The sequence below is a fragment of the Tetrao urogallus genome, assembly GCF_951394365.1.
Source record: "Tetrao urogallus genome assembly, chromosome: 5".
Classification (NCBI taxonomy): domain Eukaryota; kingdom Metazoa; phylum Chordata; class Aves; order Galliformes; family Phasianidae; genus Tetrao; species Tetrao urogallus.
This window is the reverse complement of record NC_136818.1, coordinates 34845031-34871009: the sequence shown is the minus strand read 5'-3', so window position 1 is coordinate 34871009 and position 25979 is coordinate 34845031. Positions and strand designations below refer to the sequence as shown.

The 25979-nt window shown below is 38.6% G+C and overlaps 1 protein-coding gene across 3 annotated transcripts in view; it reads left to right on the top strand.

Annotated features, from left to right (window-relative positions):
• OGDHL (oxoglutarate dehydrogenase L) overlaps nt 1-24873 on the top strand; it is a gene marked incomplete at both ends in the record, with an annotated part of 48851 nt that extends 23978 nt beyond the window's left edge. For all 3 annotated transcript variants that reach the window (XM_079536180.1, XM_079536179.1, XM_079536181.1), the window contains 10 exons: nt 401-529; nt 3146-3296; nt 6155-6282; nt 13114-13292; nt 16979-17050; nt 18443-18568; nt 19741-19813; nt 23509-23672; nt 23867-24021; nt 24750-24873. In XM_079536180.1, the coding sequence (XP_079392306.1) occupies nt 401-529; nt 3146-3296; nt 6155-6282; nt 13114-13292; nt 16979-17050; nt 18443-18568; nt 19741-19813; nt 23509-23672; nt 23867-24021; nt 24750-24873 (1301 nt within the window). The remainder of the gene's footprint in view (nt 1-400; nt 530-3145; nt 3297-6154; nt 6283-13113; nt 13293-16978; nt 17051-18442; nt 18569-19740; nt 19814-23508; nt 23673-23866; nt 24022-24749) is intronic.
• Between the last annotated feature and the right edge of the window lie 1106 nt (nt 24874-25979).

Below are 25979 nucleotides of genomic sequence, written 5' to 3'. Positions count from 1 at the left end.
GTAAATGAAATGTTCTGCCAGATCAAATTGAAAGAGGATGGTTTTTTAAAAAGAAATGTGGAAACTAAGATTGACACTTAAAAAAGCTCTCTTTTCAGTTCACTAGAAAAGGAGAAGAAGAACATATGGGAAGAAGAAATATGTCTCATCTTCTCTTTTTTTTTTTTTTTTTTTAAGGATTTAAGTGCCGTAGGCGTTTTATTGTCTACCTATACCCACACAGTTGGACCTCTTTCACAAGAAGTGAAAGTAGAAATAAAGCAGATCTTGTGTCTTCAAGATTAAGTAATGTTGTCATGCAGAAAATGGGAATATGGTTGTCTCCCTTTGAAAGGTGAAGAACGGGATTAGTATGTTTCTTAGAATCAATGTGATCGCCTCACTAGATCTTTACTTCCAGGATTCTTTAATGTGGATGGAGAACCCAAGAGCATGTCCTGTCCTCCAACTGGCATTTCAGAAGACCTGCTGACTCACATTGGCAATGTAGCTAGTTCAGTGCCAGTCAAAGACTTCAAAATACATGCAGGTCAGCTGGAATCTTTGTTTCTGTTAGTGGCTGTATTGCTTGCTCAGATTTTGTTTTTCTGCAAATGAATTGCTATTGGGTGTTCTCCAAGGAGGAAACTGCCTGTGATTTTTATTTCACCTCTTTTATCCTAAGGGGAAAGGAGAATGTGTCAGTTAAGGTTAGAATCAAAGAATCATAGAATTGCTCAGGTTGGAAAATACCTTAAAAATCATTGAGTCCAACCATATAACCTAACCATGCTACCCAAGTAACCCACAGCTAAATCATGTCTCTGAGCACCACATCCATACAGTTTTTGTACACAGGTTCACACTGCCTGTTCTTGTTTTTTCGACTTCACACTGCTTCTGTTCCCTACCTCCTTAAAATAGATTTTTCTCTGAGGGAGGTTAAACTCTTTGTAATGTTAAGTTAGTAATCCTTTGATTTGTCAAGTCCTTTTGTGAAGCACTTGGGGGAAGTAAGGAATCCATCTCAGCGCTATTCATGTTTTTACAAATACTAAAAGCAGTTTTAATTTGAGGTTCACTTAAGACACTTTGCTTGTAGTTAGACAGTTTTCTGCTCAGAAATATAGCTTGATCTTTTCAGGCCTGGCAGCACTGCTGATATGCTATGAGAGTAATTGTAGTACAGCTGAATGAACTCCATGTGGGCAAATTCAGACACAGTTTTCCTTTCAACAGCATTTAGTGTTGATAGCATAAATCTACCTTCTTCTCAAAAAGTCTTAACTGTTGGTCTGAAGGGATTCAGTTCTGAATTTAGCATCTATTGTAGTAAAAAGCTAAATGTGCCTGTCACACTGGGGAGCTTCTGGCACTCTGTCAAGCTTCTGAGTGAATTCTTGTACTTCCTGGTCAGGTTGAACTCTTAACAGCTCTGCAGGGAGCAAAGACACATTCATTCCCTGGTGAAACATGGAACTGCTTTGTTTAGGGACCTTTTTTCTTTTATTGGCTAGGGAATGTACTTAGGATTAAAAGAAAGAGCTATTTTTTGTTTTGTTTTGTTTTCTGAGCAAAATCTCCAGATACTCTTTCATCTCCAGAATGACCCATTGAGGAATAAAGCGTCTGCTGAAGCTGTTCCATGTTTTCATATTCCTCTGGAGTAATGAAATAGGGCATTACTAGTTATCAACTGTAAGCTTATTGAGCAGATACAACTGAAGATGAACTTTAAAACTCTTCTACAGATTTGCACACTTTGTTGGTGATGCTATAATTTTGAACTATAAATTCTAAAATACAGTCAGCTAATAAAATTCAGTATTAGACATTCTAACTAAAAAGGCAGCCTCTCTTTATTAACTTGACCTTGACAGCAAGTATTATTTGCCATTATAACTATTCCACGTGGGCAAATAATTCTCTAACTTTGGTCTTCTAGATTCTTTTACACAGTTTAAAAGGCCACAAGAGGGGAAAAAAAAAATGGGAAGAACAACTTCAGAGTGCTTTGACCTTCCACTAAGAAAGCTACAGTTTAATATCTCCCGGTCTTCCTGGAAAAAGTGGAAGCTGATTTTGTTTTGTCAAGTATTTTGTATATTCTCTGAAAGATCTTCAAGATTTTCTTATTTAAATAGAGACAAATTCTAAGAGTGTAGTTTTAAATGGAGAGGAAACAGAGTGATTTTTGTAAAGGTTGGGAAAGTAACAAAGGGAAGAATAGGAATATAGCAAATAGAATAGCTTGCCAAGAGCATCACTGCAGATATGCAAATAAGACAGTGTTAAGTGACACTGAATTCTCTAGGCTTATATAGCCTCAGTTGGGAGCACCTGTATTAAACTTCAAAGGGTATTTTATTTCCAATAAAAATTGCGGTGTTACAACTTGTATTTTGACTCACCAATGTGAGTCAATTTTCACTTGTAAATAAACCAAAACCAAACAACAACAGCAAGTTAAGAGAGAGAGGGGAAGAAAAAAAAAAAAAAAAAAAAAACCCGCAAAAGAAACAAAAAACCTACGCTAAAATCAACCTTTGCTTACCAACTGAAAATCCTTTGGCAGCTACTACGGTTTTTTATTTATAAGATATTCATCATACTGATTAATTGCTTGTTTCTTTATAGTACCTCTAGAATCCTATAAGACAAATGCCAAGAAAAAATAAGAGTGAGAAAGACAGAAGAACTTAACAGGTGACATCTTCAGTCTTTTACAAAACAGTACTTGGTGGTAGATAAGTGAAAGTAAATGTTTGGAAAGAAGTATCTGACCCTGAGTCACTCTAATTGTTCTCAGTAGTTTCTGGTAGCAGAGTTGTCATTTTCTTCTGATAGAGCAAGGTACACACAGTGTACAAACCTTTGTTTAGGAAACAAGTTATTTTACTTTGCTAGCAATTCAAACCTAGGAGAATTAAATATGGTCTACAAAGTGAATGTTGTTTTAACTTGATGCGGTTCTTCTGCATTTCATGAAGACAGCAACTAAGCAACTAAAAAGAAGCAACTAAGACTAAAAACAGCAATCTTTGAGTTCTCCTGATGAGTTCTCCTGTTCCTGTATACTGTAACCAGTGAGGAAAATGGTGATTGTAATGTGAATGTAAAATATCTCTGAAGTAGATCCACTGATTTCTGATCTTTATTCCAATAGGACTCTCCCGGATTTTGAGAGCTCGCTTGGAAATGACCAAGAACAGGGTTGTTGACTGGGCCTTGGCTGAGTACATGGCTTTTGGCTCCTTTCTGAAAGAAGGGATTCATGTCCGACTGAGTGGACAAGACGTAGAGAGAGGCACTTTTAGGTGAGTACTGAGATAACTGTTAAAAGCTGTCTGATACTTCAAGAAACACATTAGCAATTTTTAAACAATATAGTCTCTTGAGGGAAGAGGGAGGCTGAGGCCTCAACATCAGTCTTAATGTCATAGATTCTAGCAGATGATCTCCCATTTATGTAAATGGAGTGTTTTAAAGAGTAATATTTAAGGTAGAAGAAGTGAATAAACGTTTTTAGATATTCTCTTCCTTATCTGACTGAAAAGCAGAAATTATTTCTTACTTTTCAAGTAAGAATTCTGCTACAATCCACCGATTGCTGATAAGTAAGAGAAAGGCATTTGCTGCTACAAATTCTGAAGCCTTTAAATTCTGCTCTAGTGGTAGCTTCTTGAAACTCCACTGTCTTGTGAACAAATATCTTGCCAGTTGGCAGGGCTCTTCTGAATGAAACAAGATCCTTTGTACTGAGACTCTTAAAGACCGTGGAGCATGAATGAATGGTAAATTTCATCACTTCATAAAATATATACAGTTCTGCTGCCTTACCTGTCTCTCCACAGAGTAAAATCTTAATGATGTATTTAATTGAACTCTTTGATGCAAAGCCTGTTGCTGGGGCTGAGTTAACTAACAGCTTCACTAAGTTTAGTTGTGAATGCTTGCAGGAAAGGAGGAAATCTTGGTGCCTGACTTCCATCGTCTGGTGCAGTGTTGTGTTTCTGTGCTGAGCTTCCTTTGGTATTCGGTCACTGGGCTTTTTGTTTCCCCACTCCCATTCTAATGGCAGCTTAACAAAATCCTTCAGACAAGACAAAAAACAAAAACAAAAAAAAGCTGAAAACCTGGAGATTCCCCTCTCTCATCATCCCTGATTTCCAGGGTACCAGGGTCTTGTAAATAGCAGGAATGCATATTTATTGTTCAGCAAACTACCTACCTAATTCTGGTGAGTGCATAGTGTTAAGTCTGACACACAGCTATAGACTTGTCTGAAGAAGACTGATTTTCTGTATTCTCAGTTCTCTAACTGGTGGAAGAGGATTTGCCAGACCTACTGTCCAGATTTTCTCAGTGTTTAAGATGACAATAGTTGTTGCGCTCACAGAAATGCTGAGATAACACAGAACAAATGTCACAAATAAAAGCTATTTTGACTGGCAAAGACTACCTGAAAATTAGTGTCCTACCTGGATGTTATTCTTCAGCCTTTAAAATAGAATTAAAGAGGTGTTCATGTAAAGAGACTTGATTTTGTACCAGTCTGACAGCTAACTGACAGCGGTGTTACAACAGGAGAATATGACTTGCATGTCTACATGCAAGGGCTGCTCTGAAAGCAGTGCCTCCTATTTTATTGTATTGACCCACAGTGTGAGAGGCAAATGGTGATAGGGCAGTAGGGGTTGAACCTTTCCACCGGCATTCCATCACATTTTGTTGCCGTGCAACAGATGGCAGCAGAGGGACAGTGTGACAAAAATGCGTCTGACATGAAGTGTGTATAAAGCAAACATATGGAATTGAATTCCTCCATGTGGAAAAAATGGCACCAATTGATGCTTGTTGATGCTTGCTGAATGTTTTAGAGACCAAACGGTGGATGTGGGCACAGTGGGGCAGGAGGTGGTGCATTTCAGCAGTTGTGACGGCGATATGAAAGACAAGTTGTGTTATGGTTGGCCATGCACAGCTGTCACACCATGAAATGAAGAGCTCTTGTTCACCACTGTCAAAACCACACATCTAATGGTAACTATGTTGAAAAACAGTGTTTTGTACTTGAGGATTTGCTCTCTCAAGCAGTGTTATTGAGCTCTTTGTGTCTCTCATATCCATGGAAATAAATAAGGAATCATTACTTTCAGAGCAGCCTGGCTATCCACCTATGCTTACTGTAATCAGCTTTTGCTGAAGAAATACAGCTTCACATTCAAGAAGCTTATGTCTTTACACTTTTTGTCCTCATCTGAATGACAAAACTGATAGTTTCACAATTATTTCTTCTGTAGCAGAAGTTCTTATGTATTTTCTCGTTTCTACCTCTCTGTGTTAATCTTCAGAGTCTCTGTCTTTTCCTGGTTTTATTTTGTGACTTCTAAATAAATTTCAGAGCTAGTATTCATTGTAGCAAAGGGAAGCACAAAAGGACTCGGTCTTCAGTTCAGTATTGGCAGCTATACAACACACAGTAATTGTTACTAGTATAATAACTGTCCTTCTGCTAGCAGTCATAAAGCTGGACATATTGGTGTGATTCACTCAGTTAGTCTGCTCAGAGAGTTAATGGATTGCAGTAATTACTTTAGTCATCTTTGTTTTGATAGCACTCCTTAGTGCCCCATTCTAATGCTGATTAATGGTGTTCCAGGGAACTGTAAGTGGTGTGAATGGAAATAGCAGGAAAGAAGATGAAACTGTTTCAAGTGTTGGTGCTCAGATTAGATTAGATTATTTTTTTGTGAGAAAGGTAAAGAATTGTCCTAAGGAAAAGATTAATGACATTTTCCACAAAGAAGAGTAAAACGTTCTAGTAATATTTTTTCCCTTTGATTTTTGATTTCTGTCAGTCTAAAACGTTGTGTAACGACCCCCTGCCTCCACCTCACTGCCTTCCCTGTTCAACTTGCAATTATGTGTTTTGAATTTCCTTGAATGCTGAAGAACAGTCTTGAATAATCAGTGCAAGTCCGTATGGTGCAGTAATTAATTGTATTTAAACAATCATATTGCTAGATCTCAACCAAACTAGCGTGTTATCTAAACCAAAGATAACTGTTACATGCATGCTTTCTCGAATGTAGCTTTGAAAGCTTATCTTTGAAAGTAGCACTGTTAAAACCCAGAGTGTTTTTAGCTAACAGATTTCAACGACTCTTTGCAGCCATCGCCATCATGTGCTTCATGATCAAGAAGTTGACAAAAGAACGTGTGTTCCCATGAACCACCTCTGGGAGCAGCAGGCCCCCTATACTGTGTGCAACAGCTCCCTTTCCGAATATGGTGTCTTAGGTACGTCTCGGGGTAACTGTCTGAGACTTGCTTATGTTTAAATAGGTCTCAGGATGTTGGAATTGATGACTGCTAATTTAGAGAATGTTTATTTTTTCAGATTTTGCTGTAAAGCAGTTAAGCTTCTTGGCTTACCAAATTTTGCGTTGCTGCTTGAGTTTGCCAACCTTCAAAACGCATAAATGGCTCCCTCTGCTAATGACATTTAAAAACAAACTCTGCTTTTGTTGTATTTCAATGTTACTGCATCCATACCAGTTTTGACTCAGTTGGGAAGTATGAAACAGGGATGTAAAATCCAGTCCAAATGCTGATTTCTGTTCCAGCACTTCTCCTTGAAGAGATTGTTCTATAGTACACCAACCCTGTTCATTATTTGAAGGGGATTTTAAAAATTATTGTAGTATTGTTTGTGGAAGTCACATCCCTGGAGGCATTCAAGGCCAGGCTGGATGTGGCTCTGGGCAGCCTGGTCTGGTGGCTGGTGATCCTGCACATAGCAGGGGGTTGAAACCAGATAATCATTGTGGTCCTTTTCAACCCAGGTCATTCTATGATTCCATGATTCTATAAGCTTTGAGCTTTATTTTTTTTCTATAGTTTGATGCGTTTGGTCTCTTGTTTCTAATTATAACAAATTAGAGAAGAGAGGGGATATCTTCAAATTCTTTTTTCTAGTTTTTTAATATGTTATCTCTAGTATGAGGCATATGAATATATAGTTTTCAATGTGCTGTTAGTGCAAAACTTTCTACTGTTTCCCAGTAGTACAGCTATTTGCTTAGATTGCTTAGAACCTGTATATACTTAAAAAATGTAAACTGGGAGGCTGAAATAACTTTTGCTGGAAACATTACACAGTACGGTAGCATTGATCTTATTACTGTTTAACAGGAAATCACATATAATGACAGTGGATGAATTTCACTGAGCAAGACATTTAGAGCTCAGCAAGGAAGAGAGTGTAGGGAAAGGCTGTGGAAAGAGTTGTATACTAAATATTTCAAAGCTCTCCCTCTCAAGTGCTGGCATCTCTTAAAAAGGAATCTTCACTTTCCATAGCTGTAGATTTCAGTTTGAAAATATCCATCTGTTGTGATTGGCAGCACTGGAACACATACCTAATACTTTAACAAAAGGGGAGGAACTATCAGCAAAATTAAGAACACTTTGTAGCACAAATGCAAAAATCTAGCCTAGGCTTATCTGAACTGCTGTGTTGAATGTGCTATATTGAAAAAGCAAATCCTTGTTGCAGATGGCATTAATCATAGTGGAGTATGTTGTTGGTATTGGACAGACATTTTAATTTGTGAATAGATAACCTCCTTCTGACATGAGAAGGATGGCAAGAGGAATGTGGAGCACAGAAGAAGTGGATCTAATAATTTATTAAAAAAATGTTATTGATTCTATGGATAAATAATGAAATACAATTTCATACCCATTTCATAAGTAGTATGAATGAAAAAGATGAACCATTGTTATGAAGATGGTAATACATAACTGCTTCCTTCAGGGTTCCAGAAATACTTCACTGCATAATCATTTTTGTATATGCTCCATATGACCTCTTGCTAATAATATTAAAATGGTTTAAAACTGTAGGGTTGGAGCATGGGCTGACAAGGTGAGATTTTAAGGTATTTTTCTTGGCTCCCAGGCAGAATTGGTGTGAGGAGAAGTTTGCATCTCTTTGAACTAGTATATAATATTTACATGCAAACTAAATGGGAGAATGCAAGAAAGAGTATGTACAAAGATAAGAAGAATATGGCATAGATAGAAAGCAAAAATTTAACTTCATAAATTTCTTATGTTGTTCCCAATTTCTTACTGTTTCTCACATTTTTGGCCAGGGGTTTCTTAATTTGAGTGTGTTTACAGTACTACTGCAAGTATTATTGTAAGTGGGTCGTGGTTTGAAATAATGTATCTGAATTTGAAAGTGACAGATGTGTGAATACAATTGAATTGTGATTTTATTCCAGAAGTTACGTCTCAGTTGATCGATCTAGGATGCCTAGTGTTGATATGATATGAAGGTTAATTCTTATTGCAAGAAATTCAAAACAGAATTTAGGTTTGTTTCTACACTGAAAACAGGAGGATACTCCTGTTCAATTCTGCTTCAGGAGATGTGATTAAAGGTTCCTAAAAGCTAACAATACTGATATTTTTAATTGCTAAGTGTTTTAAATCGCTCTTGTTTGAGATCTCTATCAGTAAAGGGCATTAAATCATCAGAAACAGTTGATAAGTGATGATTATTTTTACTAAAACTGCTCTATGTTGAAATGTTTATAATTTAGTTTGTGCTCCCTTGCTAACTTTTGCATATCAGCCTTCTTGGATATGTTTATATTTGTGTGTTGTATCTGTACAGAGAGAGTGTGAGATGCACAGTCGGTGTGTGAACATGGCCCCTCTAACTGAATACTGAACTGGAAGGGACATTAGCTGGTATTATCATGTTTAGCTGGTCTTGTCTAGCTGGTATTATCATGGTTTTAGTGAAAGAATGAGTGAATGTTTGCAGTTCAAGGAGTTGATTCTTCATGAGCAGTAACACAGCGAGGAAAAAGCCAACAATTTTATTTCTCTCTGCTACAGCCTGCTACTTCTGCTGTGTAAGGGAATACACAGAAATAGTTTGCAGTTAGGTGTTCTAAAGTATTTGGAGGAGGATGCAAACAAAGGAAAAAAAAAAAAAGGTGCTAAGATTTTAATTTATGACTGTAAACAGGCAGTAGCTTAGAGGCATTTTGGGAATTCCCTTTGTTTCTGTGAATTAAAGCTAAGTGAAAATTGACCTAATGGATTGAACAGCTCAGCATGATAAAACTGCAGATTATTTCCTTGGAAGGTGGGCAAGCCAAGAGCTGGCATCCACTCAGAGCTGTGAGCTTTGCACCAAGTTATTGTTGTGCTGGTTAGGAACTCCTGGAGTGTAACCACTCTATTAAAAGTAGTACTCTAACAAGATTGTTTCCTCTTAGAATACAAAGGCAGTCTTGTTATAGCTCAAACAATTGCTTGTGTTTTGTATACAGGAAGCAATCAAGTGTTTATATCGGGGCATTAAATCAGAGTATTTAACAACCTCTACGAACTCAGTTAGACATCCCTTGTCTACTGTTTTTAGCTACCTCCAGATTACTACAATTTAGCTGTGTCCCCTCTCGTCTAGCTGTATATTTTTCCTTTCATTGAAACAGAATATCTGGGAGAATAAGCAGTGGTTGTGTGAAGTCTTCTAAACTAATGAGTCTGTCTGAGTTTGTTTGCTAATCAAGATAGAAAAGGTGGACTAACAGGTGCTCTATGTAGTGTCTCTTCAGCGTTTTTTAAATATGTGTCAGGATCTCCGCTCTTTCTTTACCACCCTCAAAATGACTTGTGTGTTGTTGATTCTCCATCCTGGAGGAGCAGTTCTCTCTGGCAAGTTCATCACTGGCTTTGAGAGATCTTGGGCTGTTATGTCCTATTCTGGGAACTTCCAGAGAATGTCCAAGCATGATAGGCTTGGAACTAGTGCATAGCTCAGCACTGGTGTACAGCTTTTTCCAGGGGGAGTTAATGTTTAAAATACAAGACAAGGGAAAAGGACAGGTGTTGTTGAAGACTTTTTTTTTTTTTTTTTTTTTTCCAATACACTGCTAAGATGGAATGTTACTGTTTTTTTTTGCTTTAATGTGCTGTATTTAATGTAATTAATGTAACTAATGTGCAATGTTACTGCTCATTCATAACAGCACTTTCTTTGGTTAGGACTAACAAATATTGTTGGCTCTCAGAAATGGTGTTGGAAAACAGGACAGTACATAGTAACCAAGGAACAGGTTCTCAACGACACCTACATGGAGCTCCAAGGCAGAAGTCTTTCTGTTCTATAGAGTCAGCCACCAGATATGCATAAACTTAAATTATTACTGGACTGTACTCATGTTTTGAGATAGGAGTGTACCTACATTAGTCCCTGTGCTTGGATTTTGCAGTAAGCATAGTATATACTTGTCTTCATAACTTCTCTCATTCTGCAGTTTTATCTCTGCATTGGCAAGCCATCTTTAGCCATTAGTTAACATTCATGCCTTGAATCCTTTTGCAATCATACTGAGTTAAGCTGCGGCCTTACTTATGACAGCTGGAAAAGCTACAGTTCTTATGACAATGATGCAGAATGTTAGGGGGAAAAACACAGAGTATTATGCTGTGTAAGCTGCCACTTTGCTTGAAACCACCTCTGCCAGAGTGACAAAAACAGTAAGGGAGCACAGCAGGGTCTGGCCTAATAGAAACAAGCATTTCTGCTACGCCTGTCATCTAGGGACCTTAATGAACTTCAACAATTAAAACGTTAGTTTTGCAGCCTTAGTCAAGTGCTGTGTATTTTTCTTTTGTGTCTTCCTCTCTGTACAGAAGGTTATCAAACTGCTGTGTTGGTTCCTGGTCCCCTGTGCCCCGATACGCACTGAGCCTTGAGAGGCTACTGGGAGCTAAGGAGCTGGCTGGAGGCTCTCCACCACATTTTGGGTGGTGCAGATTCTTCAGCTTTTCTCCTTTGCAATCCTGAGCCTAATTGTCTTGGCACTAGGTTTGCTCTTAGTGTAAACCTGTTCTCTGGGTATCTCATTGTATAAGAATTAATCCTTTACAATCACAAAGTTTATATAAGACTGTGAAGAAACGTTCAGTTCTGGGCTCTGCAGACACAGCAGTACATGTCATTGCTGCAGTATTCTTTAACTCTTTAGTCTGGTCTGAAGTTAAGACCTCTTAAGGGGCCTGGTTAAGAGCCAGCTCCCCCACAGTTCCATCTCATCTTTAGAACTGTGAAGTCTTTCTAGCTGCTGACCTGGATCCATCTGGTACTCCCAAAAAATCCTCCTCGGAAAGCACTTGGCCTTCTCCTGGCCATATTGCTGCTCTACACATCTTTGCACCTATAGCTTTTTGTATCTATATATTTAGCACTTCAGATCTTGCTCTTTTAATAGTTTTCAGCATATACAGCTAGAAGTTGGTAATTCTTGGCAAACTTCATAGTGATTGCTATAATTGCTAGTCGAAAGTCTTTGATGTTAAGAACTCTCATTGTAATTTGCATGGTGGAAAATGAGTTCTGAGATACCAAACATGTGCACCAGTGATGCATGTTTCATTAAATAGTAGTCCTTGTAGCATTGATTTCAGAATATTAATCAGAAAGTATACATTACATTTGGATATCCTTTCCCAACTATTTTTATGGCTGTCAGAAAGCTTGCCAAAGGTATCCAGGTTAGAATCACAGCTTTTAAAACAGCTTCACGTGGGACAGCATCACCTGCTAGAGGTTATTAGCACAAAGTGAGCAACCAGATAGGTAGTGAGAAATGGCACTTCTTTTTCCATATGAAATTTTACAGGTGATTTCACTATATGAAACAGAATTTTTGGTGTACTTTGACCAAGTTTTGAGTTCACATACGACTCCATGCTCTTCTAAAAGCACTGTGTGGTTATTGATAATTTGAAGTCAGGACCTCAAATTTTTCTTCTCTGAAAGCTAGATTACCCCATTCTTACAGAGAGCAGCATATGCACAAATAAGCCTTGAACATATTGCATATTTTTTCAACCATGTCTCCTAATCAGTAGAAATGGTCTCTTAATGCTTGCGTAAAATTAGAATGGGATTCTATCCTACCTAGGGAAATCTGTTTTTCAGATACCTTTGGGAACGTGCATTGAAGGAGTTGTGTAGATTTTTTTTTTTTTAACTGTTTGCATTGTGCTAAATACAATAGATTCACACAAATAAGGAGAACAGAGAGATAAAATATTTTGTATAAGCAAGGCCGTTCAAGCAGTTAGGCCAAAAGAATGGTCAGCAAAGGCCATGCACCATTGTAGGGATGTAAAACTCAAAGACAGTGTGGCTAACTTCTCAGTCTTCTTTTGGCTTTGTAATGTACCCATTTCTTTTTGGTGAGAACGTGAACATCTGCTGGAGTCATGGATGGACTGTTCAGAGTTCACTCCGGAAGCTAAGTGACTCAAAGCTTTCATGCCATGGCGATGTAAACAAAATGCTGGGTTAGAATCGCAAAGGAGTATGCTATGAAGATTCTATAAATCCAGTGTGTTAAAATTTTTGTTTCCATGAATAAACAGTCTCATTTGGAGCTCTTGTTGCTATTTCTCTTGTGCAGTTAGTTTATCCTGTCGTTGTCCATCCACTAACCTTGCAAGAAAGTTTGCACACTGACTGTGACTGAAGAGCTAGTTAGTTTTGCTGAGAGTTTTCCCTGTGGAATTGGACAACCTTGTTTAAACTTTCTGTAATCACATGTTCATTAGTACTCAATTAAATTATGCTGGGATGTGTTAAGTAATGTGTTAATGTGTTAAGTAGTTAAAAATAATAATAATAATAATAATAATAGGTTATTGAACTAATCTTAGACTGTAAGTAGATTTCCACAGGAGAAAATGGTATCTACCTCAATGAGTTCTTGGGAAAACTTTGCACAAAATTCTGAACTGAGGGAGAGTTCTAATTGTTTAAAAATCATATTATATGTACATTTTTGAGGAAATCTTGAAGAACTAGAGTCAGTACTGCAAAAGAGTTATTTGCTGATCTTTCTGATGGCACTGTTGAAAACTGCATGATTTATGTCAGCACTAAAAAAACCCAGTTGATGCTGTCATTTTGGTTTTCTTTTAATTTAACTTTATAAGAGAAATGAACAGAATTCTCATCAAGTCTTTCCTTTCTAACTCTTCTATTTTAAGTCTTTTCAGGTGTTTGTTTTCTAACTCTCCTGCTTATCTGGTTCTTAGGTTTTGAACTTGGCTTCGCTATGGCAAGTCCGAATGCCCTGGTGTGCTGGGAGGCCCAGTTTGGTGACTTCCACAACACGGCGCAGTGTATAATAGACCAGTTCATCAGCTCAGGGCAGGCTAAGTGGGTTCGTCACAATGGGATTGTTCTGCTCTTGCCACATGGCATGGAAGGAATGGTAAGGGCCTCTGACTGATGGTTTCACGCTGATGGCCAACTAAACTTCACCACACCCTCAATTTCCCTCCTCAAAGCAAGAGCAGGAGGGGAAGAAATAATGATTTAAAAAAAAAAAAAAGCTAATGGTTTGATATAAGGATAATTTAATTGAAGGAAGAAGAAAAATAAGCAGAGCCACGTAGAAAGAAAGCACTTATTCTCTACCTCGCATTAGCATGCGATGTTTGGTCACATCTTTGGAACCAGGGCCTCAGTGATTGTTTGAGAGGACAGCTGTTTTTATAACGAGAGCCCCTTCCCCAGTGTTTTATGGCTGAGTGTGATGTCATATGATATGGAATGTTCCCTTTTTTTTTTTTTTTGTTTGGGTCAGCTGCCCTGGTCATTTCACCTCCTCTCTTCTTGTCCACCCCCAACCTACTGGCTTTAAGGGGTTTGGAGAGAGTTTTGGTGCAGTGCCAGCACTAGTCAGCAGTAGCAGCCAAAATACTTCTATCATGTTATCAGTGCTGTTTTAACCACAGGTACAGAGCACAGTGCTGTATGGGCTACTGTGAGGAAAATTAACTCTAAGTCCATCTGCAAAATCCACCAGCATTGTGGGGATCCTGTGGTGATATCAAGGTGGAGCAGGAGAAGATGGTACTTATATGTTGGACTGCTTCATTGCTACAAAGATTAATTTGGATAGATGGATCAGTGAGAACTAGAGAAAATGGAAAAATATTTGAGTATTTAGCATGGTGTTCTGTGTTGTGGTGTGTACCACTTTTTCCATGTTATGCAGCACATTTAATGTGTTAATGGATAGCAGCAAGTGAATACAAAGAACAATTCTATGACTTTGCTGTGCATTCTTTCTCTTACTGTAAGAAAATACTTCTCCTTAAAAAGCTGGGTTCTCCATGTACAGTAAAAAAAATTGTCTAACAATACTTAGTTTTATTTTGCATGCAGCATGTCTCTGTAAACTGTACTAAATTCACTTGTAATGAAATGATGCAAAATTCTAAAGCTTCTTCAAAAATCACTGACGTTAAGTAACTTTGATAAGAAATTATCCATTTTCTGGAAAGGAAAATGCTTCTGAGAGCAGTTGACTTTCTTCTTTGGCAGCTAGCAGTAGGAAATTTACTGTGTCTTAGAGGGAAAGAGCATAGGCTCTGTGTATAATGTACATGAAATCCTTATCAGTGGTAGACTTGTTTTTCAAATGTTTAAAATTATTTTTAAGTATAATACATACATGAGAGACTAGGATAACTTGCTCCTTTTCAGATATATAGACATTTGTGAATCGGTGCCTGTATATTTCTAGTTTTCTGCGAAGAAAAGCATCATATGTTGCAGCAGCAGTCTCTGTCAGTAAACATGCTCCAGATCCTTTCACTACAAACTGCTCAATTTTCATTCTCACAAACATTTTAGTTTTATTTTCATTCAATTATAATCCTGTCCTGAAATGCTGATTTGCATTCATATCCTGTGTATGGCTTTTCATTCCCGTTTGTGTGTATGAAATGAAAGACCTAGAGCATTTCACAAGAGATTTGTTAAATACATTTCTTTTTTTCTTTTTTTAAATGAATCAGGAGGGACAGCCTGAATGTGCCCTCAGCAGGAAGTACGGTCCTGTGCAGAGAAGCACTCAGCTGAGAGGAGTTGGTTCTCTGCTACTTACAGTAATTAGTCTTTCTGTTCTGATAGCCACTTGGCAGCTAAGACTTTCCCAGCACTTCTGAAACGTGCTTATTTTGCTGTTGGTGTCAGGTGTTCTTAGAATATTTAAAAATGCCACCAGGCTGTTGAAATCTGTTGCCTTCTCAGAGGAGCTTTCCATTACAGGAGTGTTATTCTCTCTAACTACAGTGTTGGGGACAGAATGATTTGGGGAAGGGTTCGTAATGGGATATGGATCCCTTCACCTCTAGGTCATGCATGCAGAGGCAAGTTGGCTGTGATTGAAAGTCTCTGCTGTCAAATGGCTCCTTTGGGGCTCATCTGAAAGTAGCTAATGGATTCAGTGTAGGTCTCACCAGAGAGGTGGTCACAATAGAAATAAACCCTACTCCATCCCACGTAGCTGTCACTGATAATCTGACTGGCAGTGTCAGCAGAGAAATCAAAGATGGATGTGAAGACTGAGGCTCTGCATTGAGGTTGTTGCTGGGGCAACGTGTGTGTGTAGGTATGTTAGGGAAGCCTCCCGTGTCACTCCTCTGATTGTTTTTTAGTAACATCTCAGCTTCCAGCATTCTCCATTCAGTTTAGTTGTGAAGCAGTGTTTTTGTACATGTTAAGACTGTACTTAGTATAGGATTTTATAGTTTTACAGCAAATAGACAAGTAAAGCAGTGGTACAGCAATATTAGACTGTTACTCTGTATCATTATTTCTGCTTCTTATTTCACAAGACCTAACATTTATTATTGAGCATCTCAAAAGAGGAGACAGACTTCAACAGTACTTGTGTGGGGTACAGTTCATGGCTGTTGGTGTTGTTCATACGTTTCCAGTGAAGAAGCTGTTTCTTTCCTTTGAATTCTGTTAGTGCACGGAGTGAACCCTGTGCTTGAAAGCAGAGAGAATCACGTGCTGAATCAAAGTAAACTACTGGCTGTCATAGTAGTGATTTTGAAGAGCATTCATTCATATTTTGACTCAGGAAGTTATGATAACAGACAAAGACACGCAAAGAAAAAAGCATGATTAGCTTAGAAGCCATGGAGAGAATTGAGAGGTGTAATAGATTGTTTTCAGGTTAAAATACATGGAGACTCTCCAAAATGAAGGTCTGTCCTAACAGTTACTGTTTGGTAACTGAACAAGCAAAGACTGCCAGCATTAGGGGTAAATAAAAAAGCACACTGCATTCTCCTCCTCACAGCTTTCTCTCATCCATTACAAATAAGGACGTGAGAGGGGAGATAACATTCTGTTACACCTCTTTTTCCTGATATTGTCCATGATCAACGTGCACTTTTTGCTAGTAAAAAATGGATTTAGCAATATTTGTATGTTAAAAAAAAAAATTACCTTGGGTACTTCTAGTGAGAAAGCAGATGTGAGCATACACTACTTTGACAGAATAAATACCTCTTGAGGCAGTGATTAATCACAGACTAATTTGGCAGACAGTGCTTACATGCATTTTGATCTGTTTTAGCTGAAGCATTCATTAAGGCTATCTTGTCCTGTACTGATCACTTAACAATGCTGAGAGAGAGATCCTGAGCTTACATTGGTTGCTAACATAGCAAAGACTGTCAGCAGTTAACTTTGCATACAGGTGTGATTTGCTCCCAAAAAAGTGAGAAACACTGCAGTTATGCTGAAGCACAGTGTTTCTACTCCTTATTTTCCTCCTGCTTATTTTTGCCCAGCGTTAGCAAAGTTCTTTTTTTATGTCCAAGTGGACCTACTGCACTTTCATAGTTAAAAGCGTTGGAAATCCATTGAAACCTAGCCTTCTCGTATGAAAGTGTTCTATGGGAAACAAAGACTTGCAGTAATTCAGTGTGTCTCTCATCTCTTTGCTGCTGCTACCAATGATTTGGGGGCATATGTGCAGCCTGGTGCAGAGCTGCAAGGGTGAATGGAAGTACTTAAACAGTGGGTGGCCTAAACTGATGTCTGACTGCTGATTTGGTTTTTTAACATTGTTTTGAATGATGTGATTACCAGGGTCCAGAGCATTCATCAGCCAGGCCTGAAAGGTTTCTGCAGATGAGCAATGACGATTCTGATGCTTATCCAGTAAGTAGATTTGTCAAAAGCCCTGTTCTTTTTGCTGCTCTTCACTTTTCAGAGATTTATTTTGACCCAGGTTGTGTTGGCTTCATCATTAGAAAAATCATTTTATTGCCACAGAAGAATAAAAATTTGAGTTGTTTTTTTTTTGTCTGAATAATCCTTTTTTTGGCTAGGAAGTGGGATAAGATTTAGCTGCAAGAGTTAATGTAACATTAACTTGATCCCAGTAAAAATAATGGGAGTGTGCAGTCTAGGCTGTTTCATTTCAGAGATGAGATCATATACAATTAATCTCTGGCAGCATGATCTCTTTATGGCTGTTCCTCAGGGCCAGTGATTCTGCCTGTATATATTGCTGTGCATACTGCAAATAAGTGTCTCTAGCAAATTTCTAAAGGAGACCATGTGAAACTACTCGTGGCTTTTTGCACTGGAGCTAAATTGTACTGCCGGGAGCATGGAAGTAGGGCCAGCTTCCAAATTTAATTCAGCTCAGACCTTCATAGTTTGATCATTCATTTCTACAGATAAAGTACATAACTCCACGGGCTACTGGGCATTCACTTCCCACTGTGGGTTTTATAAGAAGCACCGTTAAAAATTAATTGAAAAGCTCATAAATTGAAAAATCAATGTATGCATTTCAGTTTTGGCTCTGATTTTGTTACCTTTGGAGTAAGGATAATTCCAAAGCAGTGTTTCTTTTCATGTAAAGGTGTTTTTTGCCAGTGTACTGGCAGAATAAAGAAAGACCTGTTTGACTCAGTACGTCTAAGGACAAATTTAACTGCACATAATAAGGAAGTTGTAAATATTATCAGAGGAGCTAAATAACAATTCGTAACATGAACTAGGACATTGTGTTAGGTGCTGTATCAGTCTATATTGAGATTATTATACCTGCATAAATACTTACCTGTATCCATATATGCATTTGTATATAAAACATATGTATGTGTAAAATAAATACAAAATATGAAATTTATGTACTGAGATGAGGACAGGACACCTACCAAAAAAAAAAAGGGAGAGGGTTAACTATACTCTCAAAAATTGAATTTCTGTTCTAAATCTTTCAGAGAGGTTCTATTTTGTGCCTTAGACCTACTGAAGTCCTAGTTCTCCTCACCCTTCCTTCCTGGACTTCCCAGCTTGCTGAAATTAAAGGAAATGTTTTGCCTTTCTTCCTAGAACAATATGAAAGTAAGTAAAAACAGAAGAGTGTTTCGTAGGGATGCTTCCCAAGCTAATAATATAATCTCAGCAGAGCTCTGCTATTGGAGTTTTCTGAGACAGGGAGTTAGTGAGAGTCAGAAATAGAAAGATGACTTTTATGCTTTTCTTTTCCCTGATCTTTTTTAGATGTTTTTCTAATGGCTTTAATATCTCTCTCAGGAGTTCAGCAAACAGTTTGAAGTTTCCCAGCTGTATGAATGCAACTGGATTGTGGTGAATTGTTCAACTCCAGCCAACTATTTTCATGTCCTCAGAAGACAGATCTTGCTGCCATTCAGAAAACCGGTAGAGTTACTCTAATGGACTTCATTACTCTAGCTGTATTAACTGTTGAGTAAAGAAGGGGTCTTTGTTTGCATATGCTGTACTGCTGAAAGGAAAACAAAAGATGAAAAGCTTTACCTGCACGCAGGTGTTCAGTTTGAAGTGAAACTTAACTCTCACTAGAAGTCTAAAACTGTATTTTCAGCTTGGCTTCTTTATGACTGTGCAGTCCATCAGATGGGTTTGTCAAGACACTGTGTGGCTAACAAGTTGCACGGCTACAACCTGCATGTCTACTTGCTTGTGCTCCAAAAACCTGTGTATATTTGTGTAAGCACTGACTGCCATCTTTAAAAAGGCTTTTTTTGTTTGGAGTCATAATGGTCTCTTCACTCCAGTGCCAGACCCTTTCCCTCTGCTCTTTTAGAGGTGTTCTTCTCTGCTATTATGGAGAATTCACAAGTGCAAATTTGTCCATGCTTACACTGGGATAACCATATAGTGTAAGGCATTGCTGTTTGTGTCACTGCATTGCTGTGACTGCAGTAGTGGCTAATGGATCAGCAAGTGGAAACTTGAAAGCTCAGCTTGGATTTCCCCAGAATACATCTTCTCAGCTGGTCTCACATGGAAATACTGACCAAAGTGCTCCATCGCTCTGAGATTTTTAACCTTTGTAGATGTTGCTTATAGCTAAAATTGGATAGAATTGCAATTATTTCTTCCTTTCAAGGCCAGTTACCATGAATCCTTTTAGAGGCTAACTGATTTCAGGCATGGCTGCTAAAACACAGATTTTTGGAGAAAACTCCATTAACTTTTGAAGCCATTTGGGCATCTTTTAAACTTGAAGACTAAGTTACAGCTATGGTATATATCACGTGTTTGTAGCTTGTGATTTGATTTTATTCTTAAAGAGAGGCATAAAGCAGTGGTTTTTGAGAATCAATATAGAGAGTGAATTACCCAAATCTTTGGAATAATTATTAAATTAATAATAATTATTAAACTCCATAGGGTTTCAAAACAGGAGAAAAACCACAAAAATTTATTGTTTGCTATTCATATTAATTTGATTTCAGTTTGTCTTTTCAGTTTATGTCTTTTGTATGAACATTGATAAGAATATTGCAAATAATAATGTAGATAAAGCTGCTCTTTAGTGCTGGAAGTTGTTTTTTTTTGTTTTGCAGTTAATCATTTTGACACCCAAGTCACTGCTGAGGCATCCAGAAGCTAAATCCAGTTTTGATGAAATGGTCTCTGGTAAGTGATGTTAAAGTATTATGAACAAATAATCAGCTATACAAAGTTACATGTCAGATTGAAAACATGAAGAAGAGAATCTGTTCTGGGGAGCTTGCCTTTTCCTTTGGCTTAATTTCTGTGGAGCTGATTTAACAAGCTCTAGCCTAGACTTTGGCTGAAATGTATGCATTCGGATGCAGATGTTTAACATGTTATCTAGTAACCAGGCATTAGTTTTGCAATCCCTTCTCTATAGAGATATTCTTCTTAGTAGATAGACTATTAGATCTTTCTGTTCTTTTTCCCTAAACTTGAAAGTTTGGATTGTCCTAATTTCTGTCCCACCAGAGAAGGAAGGAATAGGCTGTAATCACAGCGTGCCCATTTGGAAGAACCAAGGTTCTATTTCTTACTGCTGCAGTCAGTTCTGGGGCTGAGTTGTCAAACCAGAGATCTACACTAAGTTTGTTGCTACAGTGAGTTCAGAGCTATACACTACTACCTGAAACTACTGTTGGCAGCACCAAGAGATAAGGTGTTTACTACAGATGTGACATCAAAAAATGAAGGAATAGGTCTTGCCATGCGCTGGCTAGAATATATTAGAGTGGCATGAGGAAAGCATAGTAAATGATGAAAAATAATTGCTCATAATGAGTGCTTAGGTGTGGTGGTCTGTTTCAGATTCTAGCTGGTGTCTTGATTGCTGTCAGAAAAAAATAACTGCTCAGGTTTTTCAAAGCATGCTGTAGCGCATAAACATATGGAAATGTTGCAGTATCTCCTTTTTGTAAGTGAATAAAGTTTGCTTTTCAAGCAAATAAATTTGTGAGTTTCAATTACTGCTCAAATATTTTTTGGAGTGAGTCAAATCAGAAATCTTGTGAGCATTGTGATTTGTCTCTGCTTAATGAGAGCCCCTGCTACTTCAGGGATAGGAGGATAACCTTTGATAGTTGCCAAAATTCACAGTTAGTATCCAGTTCTGATTACTTTCATGTTCTTACTGTCTTGTTGACAGCAAGAAGTATTGCTGACTCTCAGCTCACTTTTTGCTTTGTTTTTGACTGAAAGCTGAGACAGCTGGCCCAGTCAAGCACAGGTTCAGTGTTTTTTAATGATGAATTCTGCTGTTCAGTCAGACAGGCTAATTCTGACATAAATCAGTTCCTTTTTTCACGTTTGCGTTGCTGCTTTTCTCCTCCCAGGATAAATGGTTCTTCAAATAGTAGCTTATTTTCCTAGTAAGTGGGTGTGCTTATTCAGTCTGGGAGGCCGTGTTGCTGTCTGCTACCTTGCAGCTGGTTAATGTGGGAATAATTTTAATCAATCATAGCAAGGACCAAAGAAATGGAATTTCTAGACTCTCTAGTTCCCCTTTATGCCAGTGTAGGATTACTGCCTTTCATACCTTCCAGTTTCATATATCCTAAGCAAGCTGTTCTCCTGGGAGAGGATACCATAGAGGAGCAGACACCTAGCAGTCAGGTTTTGCATCTGAAATTGCTTTTTATCACTTACGCATATGGATCAATACTATGCTAATTCTTCCTTTAGCTAATGCTGGTTTAGCTCTTCAGAGTTTTAAATCGCATAAGTATGTGCTGGTAATGTGCATGTGTCTAAATACTTCTGCAGTTACCATATTTAGTTGCACTGTGTAAGGTGAGTGGTGGTGTTAAAGCTGGCAGGTGGCTAAGCACCACCTTCTGCCAGTGGGGTGGGGGGGAAAAATGGAAAAAAGAAAACCATGAAGTTGAAATAAAAAATACTTACTAAGACAAAAAAGGAAAAATACCAGTTAGGATAGTTATGTATATGTTTGTAGCTTACTCTGTAAGTAATGCTTCCCATTTATTTATGTGGAAACTACAACAGTTACCAAGAGCACAATAACACTATTTGATGGAGCAAATTCCCATCTACAAGACATTATTTTCAACATAGTCACCACCATTGTCTACATGTTTTTGTCAGCTATGAACAAGAGCCTTCATGCTGTACTTGTAGATGTCTACACCAGTGCAGGTAACTCATTGTTTCATGGCTGCTGTGACAGCATTGTTACTCAGAAAATGTTACCCATGTAGTCTGCCTTTCATCAGTCCAAACACGTGGAAGTCAGAAGGTGACAAATCTGGACTACGTGAATCTGGACGCACAGCTGGGTGTGGTAAGGACAAGATTGGCAACTGGGTCATGGCCTTATGGAGTTACAAGCTTCTCTCTTCCTCTGGTCTCACTCTAGATTTGAGCCTTCAGCTTCATCAGTGTCACAGTGTTGCAGGCAGAGTTGATGGTTTGCCTAAGTTCCTGGAAGTCCAGAGGAATCACTCCATTCCTATCCAGAAAACAGTGCTCATGACTGTACCTCCTGAGGGCTGCATCTTAAACTTTTTCTTCTTCAGGGGGGAATTCACTTGTCACCAGTCCATGGAGTGTTGTTTTGACTCCTGCTCATAGTGGTGATACCGCATCTTATCATCAGTAATGATGTGAACCAAGAAACAGTCACCTTCATCCTCGTGTTCATTCCAATAGATCCTGAAAAACTTCCACGTTGTGCAAGCTCTGTACACAATTCCTTGGTCATAGGCTTCTGATTTGCACAGATGATGTGACTGAAATGCTCTTCATTTCATGGTGTGACAGCTATGTATGGCTGTCCAGAACACAGCTTGTCTTATGCACTGCTGTTGCCACTGCTGACATGCATGACCCATCCTTCATTGCTCTCATATTCACTTTTTGGCCTCTGAAATATTCAGTAAACATCAATGAATGTGAGTGAGTGCCAATTTTTTTCTGTGTGGAGGAATTCAATTCCACACATTTGCTTCATATACGCTTCTATATCAGATGCTGTTTGTCAGACTGCCCCTCTGCTGCCACCTGTCCCACAGCAGCAAAATGTAGCAATATTGGTGGAAAGGTTCAATGCTATTGCTGTACCGCTCAAATTTACCTTTCAGTGTTGGAGGCCAACATAAGAAAATAGGAGGCATTACTTTCAGAGCAGCCCTTGTGTACAAAACAAGTGACACACCATGCAGTTGCTCTCTGCTCACTGACCAGTGCCCAGCCAATCTCCAAGCAGTGGTTGGAGCAGTGGCTCCCCCCAGCCATCTTCCTCAGTGTGATAGTTCTGCACAGTGTTGTATGATCTGGGTTATCCCTGTGTCTGTGTAGGTCAGCTGTCCTGATTCTGTCCCCTCTCAGCTCCTTGTGCTCCCTTACTCCCTCACTGGCAGGACGATATGAGAAGCTGAAAAACTGAAATGTCTTTGGCTCTTTACAGCACTGCTTTGCAACAACTAAAACATTTGTGCGTTATCAGCATTGTTTTTCTCCTAAAGCCAAAGCACATCATTGTAGCAAATGCTATGAAGAAAATCAACACCATGCCAGCTGAAACCAGGACAGTCAGCTGTCCAATCAACTTAAAGCTGTAAAGCACAACACAAAGCTAAAATACAGTTCTCTGTTAATATATTTCTCCATCTTGTGAGTGGAAGAGCTAACTATTCATGGTCTTTTGACTTTTGAAACTGAAATTTGCTTTAGCAGAATTGTCAGTCTGAAAAGACAGAGAGGTAGCAGAGCCCCATGACTATTGTAATCTGTCAGTTGCTTGCTGAAGTTACATTTCCTGTGCTGCTTTATTCCAGTGTCACTTCCACTGAGAGAGCTTTTCTAATTATTGCTATAATTAGGTACCACTTTTCAACGTGTGATTCCTGAGAATGGACTGGCAGCTCAAGCACCACATGAGGTCAAGCGAGTGATTTTCTGTACAGGAAAAGTGTACTATGATCTTGTGAAAGAGAGAAAGAATCAAGACTTGGAGAAGCAAGTAGCTATAACCAGACTTGAGCAGGTGAGCTCCCTGATCCTTCCAAAGACAGATGCTGGGGATACTTTTAGCAAGGGCTTGCTGTGCCAGATTTACCGCTGGTACTAAATGGTTAATTGCAATAGTTGGTTATAATATGTGAGAGGTGAAAAGTTTTACTACCGGAGGCTAAAGCCATATAAGAGAAAGTTTTGCCAGTTATGAATCTCTCTTCCCAGATCTCACCATTCCCATTTGACCTGCTCAAAGAAGAACTTGACAAGTATCCAGATGCAGATCTAGTTTGGTGTCAGGAGGAGCACAAAAACAGTGGATATTACGATTACGTCAAACCTCGTTTCCGCACTATTGTGAACCACACTCGACCTATTTGGTAAGAGAGTTTTAACAGTTGCTCCATCTCCTGGTCCAGTTTGTTTGTCAGGCTTTTGACTTAAGGATTTTATTTATGCAGAAGGCAGAGTCTGTCCATAAATCAGAAAACTGTGAGTTTGGGTTCTTAGTTGAAGGAGGAAGAGTCTAGACGACTATTTCTCAAATACATAACAAGCATCTCAATCCTCTTTGTAGTTCTGAAACAAAATCAGTAGCATCTAGCTCTGTTTATTACTTCTTTGCACAGTGCTTAACTCTTCTGGCTTTTTTTGTTTTGTCTATGAATGTGTCTTTTTTAATAAAAATTTCCATCTACATTTTGGGCTCTTGGAGAAAATAGTAGTTGTAAGAACTACATTCATTCAGTTAGCTTTGCATTTACTGTAGGTGATTGTCTCAAATCTGCACATGCAGCTGTTGAAGGAGCATTTCATTGCCTGGAGCAAGCTATGGAGCATTGCCTGGAGACAATGTAGCTGTCTGTTGTGGGTGGGATGGGGAGAAGACGCAGTGAAGGAGAAAGAGGTGGGAGCTGGCTGGAAGGTACAACTGATGGTACAAATTAGATTTGATTATATTTTTATTTAAGAAAGATTGATAATAATTTGTTCAAATCTGCTGAGTTGACTTAATAAATGCATTTAGCAGCATGCTCCCGTACTCGTTAGTGTCAAAATAATCTCTCTTCTTACCTCATTTGACTGCCCAATTCTTTTTGTCACAAAGGTATGTTGGCCGAGAGCCTGCTGCTGCAGCTGCCACAGGCAACAAGAACACACATCTGGTGTCGCTCAGAAGGTTCCTGGATACAGCTTTCAACCTGGAGGCCTTTGAGGGAAAGACATTCTAACTGCAGGACACTGTCTCATCTCTATCTACAACTGTATCAAATTTCAGCAGCCAAGGGAAGAATTAAAAGTGAATAGGAGAAATGCTGGAAATTATGTAAGGATCCAGCAGCTAACTTCATTACTCTGCACTTTTCTCCCAGTTTGTAAGAAAAAAAACCAACAAAAAAGCAACTTCCACCATTTTGTGTCACTTTTCTATTTAGATTGGGAGATCTTTGGGACAAGGAGAATCTAGTTTAGAAAGGCTCTGATCTCAGACTGTAGACATTTTCAAATTGCTCTAAGTTGAGAGGGCATGGACAGCATGATGTCATTGTGCACATCCCCAGAAAAGAGGAAAGTGAGTTTAAGAAGCCATTAAAAAAACAAGATGCATCATTTGACAGCGATTGACAGTTGTTTCTAGGCATATTGGAGAGGAATAACAAAACCAAAAAGGAAAGTTGCTATTGTGACACTGATGGATTACATAGGTACAGAAACATACTGGGTGTAGATATTGGAAAGAGATGGTAAACTGCCATGACAAGGCTCAAAATAGTCAGGATTACAAAGTCAGTTAACTATGGGTGATTACAGAAGTGGTGTGGATTATTTGGATGTAAAATAGAGGCACCGCAATGGAGCTGACCACAGCTATCAGAGCAGTGGCATATCAACAGTAGAGTTGAGCAGCAAAGTGGTGGATAAATGAATTGAGAGTAAGGGATGACAGTACCAATTATTTCCATTCCTTTGGATGCCTGATTTGATGCTTTACAGTATGTAGGAAACTTGGGGGGGTCCTATGAACATCCTCTTTGGCTTCTTTCTCTTATCATAGTACAAGGATTTGCCACCTTTGACCTGGTAGCACCTGTAAAAAGGCTGTGAGAAATGTGCATCTGTCAGCAAGTACTGGGTTCTCTGCTTTGTACAGTTTGAATCACACCCTCAAATTTCCTTGTTGGTGTTAATTCAACTCTGAAATGTCAGTTCCCAATTTACTCACCCATTTTTACGTCAAGGAAGGTGGGCAAGCAACATTTCCTGATTGACCAAACGCACGTGCTGTATTTTTATCTGAAATTGTAACTGATTTTGTTGATCCTTCGTGCTTACCTGT